This window comes from Monopterus albus, unplaced genomic scaffold, assembly GCF_001952655.1.
Source record: "Monopterus albus unplaced genomic scaffold, M_albus_1.0 scaffold128.1, whole genome shotgun sequence".
NCBI lineage: Eukaryota > Metazoa > Chordata > Actinopteri > Synbranchiformes > Synbranchidae > Monopterus > Monopterus albus.
In genome coordinates, this window is record NW_018128008.1 from 41,189 (window position 1) to 47,288 (window position 6,100).

At 44.4% G+C, this 6,100-nt stretch overlaps 1 protein-coding gene across 1 annotated transcript in view; it reads left to right on the forward strand.

Annotated features, from left to right (window-relative positions):
• Positions 1-5,492, forward strand: part of LOC109967379 (NACHT, LRR and PYD domains-containing protein 12-like) — a 13,220-nt gene extending 7,728 nt beyond the window's left edge. Inside the window, 5 exon segments of the mRNA XM_020612894.1 lie at positions 4-55; positions 155-328; positions 2,200-2,373; positions 2,702-2,748; positions 4,596-5,492. Coding sequence (XP_020468550.1) covers positions 4-55; positions 155-328; positions 2,200-2,373; positions 2,702-2,748; positions 4,596-5,134 — 986 coding nt within the window. The 3' untranslated portion in view covers positions 5,135-5,492.
• Positions 5,493-6,100: the final 608 nt, after the last annotated feature.

Genomic DNA, 6,100 nt, shown 5'->3' on the forward strand with positions numbered 1-6,100 from the left:
CAGAGGAAGCTCTTCTGAGGCTGCTGCCTGTGGTCAGAGCCTCCAACAAAGCTCTGTACGTGCACATAGACCAGTCCAGGTTAAGTTGGACTTTAATCAAGACAAAAAGCTGATGTTTGTAACTGGTTCTATGGTTTTGCTGGTTTCTCTCCAGGCTGAGTGGCTGTAACCTGTCAGAGAGAAGCTGTGAAGCTCTGTCCTCAGTTCTCAGCTCCAAGTCCTCTAGACTGAGACACCTGGACCTGAGTGACAACCACCTGCAGGACTCAGGAGTGAAGCTGTTGTCTGTTGGACTGGGGAGTCAACATTGTAAACTGGAAACTCTCAGGTCAGTAGTTTTTTCTTTGCATTGTCTTACAGGGTATCCAGTCCTTTTTACTGTGTCGCTCCAGTTTGACTTTTTCATTGATCAGAAAGTTGTGGTTTCTTTCCTTCTATTCCCTCATTGAGTTCATCCCAGTGTCTGGTCTTAAGTTCATGTGAACAGCTGTATGTTGACTGAAACAGATGTTGGCAGTTAAAAGAGAAGAAGCAGAGGATTTCAGGGCCCCTCTCAGTTCATCATTTCTCAGCATTTCTGACAGGCAGTCTGGTCAAAGACCTTGCAGTGGCTCACAAACTAAAAGAAAACCTTCCAGTCCAGTCTGTGGAAGCTGCCATGCGATCATTGTCAGACTTTAAGATGGGCCTCCTGGTACTTATAAAAGTCTGCAGTAGTCTCTGTGCTGCTCAGACACAAATATGGCCTCACTGTCACAGTGTTCTTCCAGTGATCAAATGCTGTTTCTGTAACAGCCTGCACATGTGATGTGAAGTTCCAGTCAGAGTCAAACCTCATTGTCAAGGTTTCTGCTTGTACACTGGGATGTCTTCCAGTGTGGTGAGTATGGAGACCAGTTTCTCACTGAGCTTTGAAACAGTGATCAGTTCCTCTGTTTGGTCCTGGGTGAGCTGCCACCAGCTCAGTGACATCCAGGCATTTCTGTCTAAAATGGAGTGAAGAAGTGAGCCACTGGTCCCGGTGTGGTCAGGAGACACAGCCACATAAAGCAGAGTGCCATCAGCATATCTGTGGACAGAGATGCTGTGTCTCCTGATGACACTGCTACCCTGACTACTGACCTCACCGTCCCTGTCTCCACTGTAAACCTAATCATCTCCCCTGGACACAGCACTGTCAGCAGAGTGAGAAACACTCCCACCATGAAAAGACTGATTATAGTTCCCAGAGACACAAATTGGACAATGATCAGAAACTGATGTGGCCCTTTAACATGGGGCCTTTATGCAGCAGGAACCTGGATGGTCCTGTTCTGACTGAGACCTGGCTCGGCACAGATGCACCTGCCACACTGACTCAGGCCCGTCCAGCCAGCTGAGTGGTTTCCTCAGCTGGTGTTCATCCAGAGGGGGGCGAAGGCTGGAGGGATGGCTACTATCTATAAAGACCCTGAAGGGCGAGATGTGGACTCAGGCACATTTCACGGCTTTGAACAGAACAGCAGTGTTTTAGATGGTTAAAGTGTAGCCTTAAGAACAAGGACAGGATTCCTGACAGTGTCAGTGCTTTGACACTTTGATTCCATAACTGCAGCTCAGAATGGCATGAGGAGACTGTGCTGATGGCTGGAAATCAAAGATAAAGCCTCTGTCGTTTCTGATCAGAAACATCATCCAGCCAGTTCAATATCTGCCATGACTAGAAATCCAAGATGGGAATCAGACAGAGCTCATCAGACATGAACTACTGCTCTCCTCTGGGCTTTGGCAGCAGAAATACTTGGACATTACTGTCGCTTCTTCATCTGCATCTCACCTTCATCATGTTCAGACAGTTGAATGTAAAAGGCCGCCCCATTTAAATGAGCTGTTTAAACTGCTGAATACAGCATTATCCACTACTAAACTGTCTTTACAAGTGGGAATGTCACAATGTTTTAGTCCTCAGAAGGTGGCTGCACTGCTAAACGTGTAAAGACCCACTGATGTAGAGTTTAGACTGAAAGTCAGAACCTGTGTGTGTGTGTGTGTGTGTGTGTGTGTGTGTGTGTGTGTGTGTACATGAATCCTCAGAACAGACGTCAGGACATTTCAGGGTGTAGATCTCGTTTCAGGTCCTGGAAGATACGTCTCCAGGAAATGAATGTAAGTCAGTGTATTGTTCTGTGAAGTGATGGAAACATGACTGCGTGTGTTCAGGCTGTCAGGCTGTCTGGTCACAGAGGAAGGCTGTGCTTCTCTGGCTTCAGCTCTGAAGTCCAACCCCTCCCATCTGAAAGAGCTGGACCTGAACTACAATCATCCAGGAGCCTCAGGAGTGAAGCTGCTGTCATCTGGACCGGAGGGTCCACACTGGAGCCTGGACTCTCTCAGGTACAGATGGACCACAGACCGGACTCTCTCGGGTACAGACAGACCACAGACCGGACTCCCTCAGGTACAGACGGACCACAGATTGGACTCCCTTGGGTACAGATGGACCACACTGGAGACTGGACTGTTTCAGGAGAGACAGACCACAGACTGGACTCTCTCAGATACAGACTGACCACAGACCGGACTCTCTCGGGTACAGACAGACCACAGACAGCAGTAGTTCTCACACTGTCTCTGTCTCTCTGACTGACTGAGGAACTCTGGTCCATGTTTAATGATGGGTGTCAGTTAAGGTGTCTGATGCTGACTCTGTCTCTTCCTCCAGGGTGGAATATAGTGGACCACAATGGATGAGACCTGGTCTGAGGAAGTGTGAGTGTGTTTAAGTTTGATTCCTGAGAACCAGCTGAACATGTTCCACTAGATGTGGACCCTTGACCGAAAGACAAAGATGAGTTTCTGCAGAGTTTCATTCAGGATTTAGCTTCTGGTTTTTGTCCGTGTGGCTGGAAACATGTTAGAATTCAGTCAGTTTAAAATCCACAGACACAACAAAGTGAACACAGTGACCCAGCAACACTAATCAATACATGTGATTAACAGTGGAGCCAGCAGAAGCCAACTTTGTTCCTTCTGTCACTGATATTATAGAGGAGCCGTGTTGCCTTCAGGTGCTTCTTGTAAGCTCATACAGTATTTCAGCAGTTTGTTGGTGGAGCTAATCAGAGTTGCAGAAAGCAGCTGCGGTAAACACAGCCAAACACACACTTAAATGTCTCACAAAAGAAAGACAGATAGAGTGGCAGTCTGCAGTGATTTTTACAGTTCACTGATGGTCAAGTTCAAATGAAAGTTTCATGAACCAACATTTCTTGTCTTGAAAATCCCATTACACCAGGGGCCAGATGCATAAAACTCTGTGTAGATTCACGGCTAAAGCTGTGTGTACAGAAGTGAGCATGCACGTTGTTTTTGTCAGATTCATAAAACCACACCTATACCCGGCACTGCTTTATAAATCTCAATCATCAAGAAACTGGGCACATGTGCACAGGGCTATTTCACTTTTTTATTGTTTTGATTTTTATTTTGGAAAAATTTACTTTTTTCTGGCTTTTAGTTTTCATTATTTCATAGCAAATCACAGAGAGGCAGACAGGAGACAGCTAGAGGGCAGGGGGAGACTTGTGAAAAAAGTCGGTAACCACTTGGCCATCTGAACCACCATCTCATTAGACACAGCACTGAAAGCAGCACTAAAGAAGAAGTGCAGCTTCAATGACTGTAACATTGAGACTGACTGGAGAAGTTGAGTGATGTGTTCGTGGCGACTGGCAGATTATTAATACATCAGTTCAGAGCAGAGTGCCACGGCCGAGGTAGAGAAAAGAGTGTTGTAAAGTGTAAGAGAGGCAGAAAAGTGCTTATGTGCACAAAGAGCATGAAGGCAACAGGAGGAGGACACCTCCTGCATTACCTACAGCAGATGAACACATTGCAGTTTCAGCCACACAGCTTCACAGGGAAAAATGTCTAAACACTGTTTCTGGTCTTACAGGGGCGTTGTCAAGATCCTGCACTAAGGCTAGAACAGACGTCCTTATGCATGACCACTACGTCACCTAGAGCTGTTTCTAGACTGCTGTAATGTAATCACACACCTGTAAAGGCTAGTTGCTAGTCTGGTGACGTCTCATCGTTTAATGGAAATCAGTTAATGACTAACATCAGCACTTTACAGAATCATTTACAAGAAAGTCCAACATGAAAAACTAGAACATAACATGAAGTTAAAAGAAATAAGAACAATCAGCCCGACATAAACGTAGTGTTTAAAAATCCACTTTGTGAACTGAAGAATGTGTAAAGAGATAAAACTAATGCAGGTTGTTTACAACAGGCTGTCTCACCTTATTGTTCATTTTCTCTTCACCATGTCACATGTACTCAAACCATGTGCACGCATGGTCTGAAGTAGGCGTGAGGCGCACGTTCTTCCCACACACTGTTTATACACAAGGTTTTGTGTGCACTCATCGTTTATGCATCTGGCCCCTGGACTCTCATGTTAAGTCACTGCTCATGTTGGTGTAACTGGATTGTTACATTTCAGTTTGAATGAAGCCAAACATGAGTCACAGTGAATCTGAAATGTCAGTGTGAATGATTTCCTCCACCAGTAAATGATAAACTGCAGCTGTGTCTTTTCTCTCCATCAGATTTCTGTGAACTGGAACTGGACACAAACACAGTGTACAGAAAAATACAACTGTCTGACAACAACAAGAAGGTGACACAGGTGGAGGAAGATCAGCCATATCCTGATCATCGAGACAGATTTGACCACTGGCCTCAGCTGCTGTGTAGAACTGGTCTGACTGGTCGCTGTTACTGGGAGGTCGAGTGGACAGGAGACGTTTCTATATCAGTGAGTTACAGAGGAATCAGGAGGAAAGGAGACAGTGATGACTGTTGGTTTGGAATGAATGATCAGTCCTGGAATCTGGACTGCTCTGATCGTGGTTACTCTGTCAGGCACAATAAGATACAAACACTCATCCCCCCCACCCCCTCGGTGTCTCACAGAGTAGCAGTGTATGTGGACTATCCTGCTGGCACTCTGTCCTTCTACACAGTCTCCTCTGACAGACTGATCCACCTCTACACCTTCAACACCGCATTCACTGAACCTCTTTATCCTGGGTTTGGGTTCTGGATCTGGTTTCCTGGTTCCTCATTGTCTTTGTGTGGTGTGTAGGTGTGAGTGTCTCCTGTGGACACAAACTCTGACTGAAGATCAGCTGTTGCGGTCAAAGGTCACCATCCCACTCTCTGCACTGTGAAGCAGATCTGTTTCCGACTCAGACACCAAACACTCATTTGTCTGATTTCATCACTTTGACCATCAACATTTCACCAGTTCAGTAAAATGAGTTTCTTTCTGTGTGATGATTGTCATCTTAGTTCAGCTGATGTTGCTGCCAGGGTCCACTAAGCAGCATCCAGCTCTGCTCAGGATATAACAGAGTCTCTGTCCAACATCTGTCCAACTGTGGAAGCCCACAGTCAGGTCAAGTGGAGTCTAACGTTGTCTGATATTGTTGGATTATCATGACTGATGCATTATTGTATGGATGCTGAGTCAGCATCCATACCATGTTTTCCTGGTCTTCATTTATAAATTATTATTATTCTTCCGTATGTTTTTTGGCCCTTAACTACTTCAGCATACTTTCAGCTAGAAAAACCATTTAGGTATCAAAATGTTCAGCTTTTTCAGAAAATGTAGGCATGCATACAACTTTTTTATAACTTTTATAGTTTTTAAACTATTCAGCTTTATTCTGAAAATTTTGCCCCATTCAAATGAATGGGGAAATTCAACTTCAGCATACTTCAGTTATTTCAGCTATCAAAATGTTCAGCTGTTCAAGGACATTCATGCTTCTATTCAGAACTTTGGTAAACTTCAGACTTTTGAAATACTTACCTTTATTTTGAAAATCTTGCCCCATTCAAATGATTGGGGAAATTTTTACTTCAGCATACTTTTAGCTATTTCAGGTATCAAAATGTTAAACTTTTCAAGGACATTCATGCTTCTATTCAGAACTTTTGTAAGCTTCATACTTTTGAAATATTTAGCTTTATTTTGAAAATCTTGCCCCATTCAAATTTTTACTCCTGCATACTTTCAGCTATTAAAATGTTCAGCTCTTCAAGA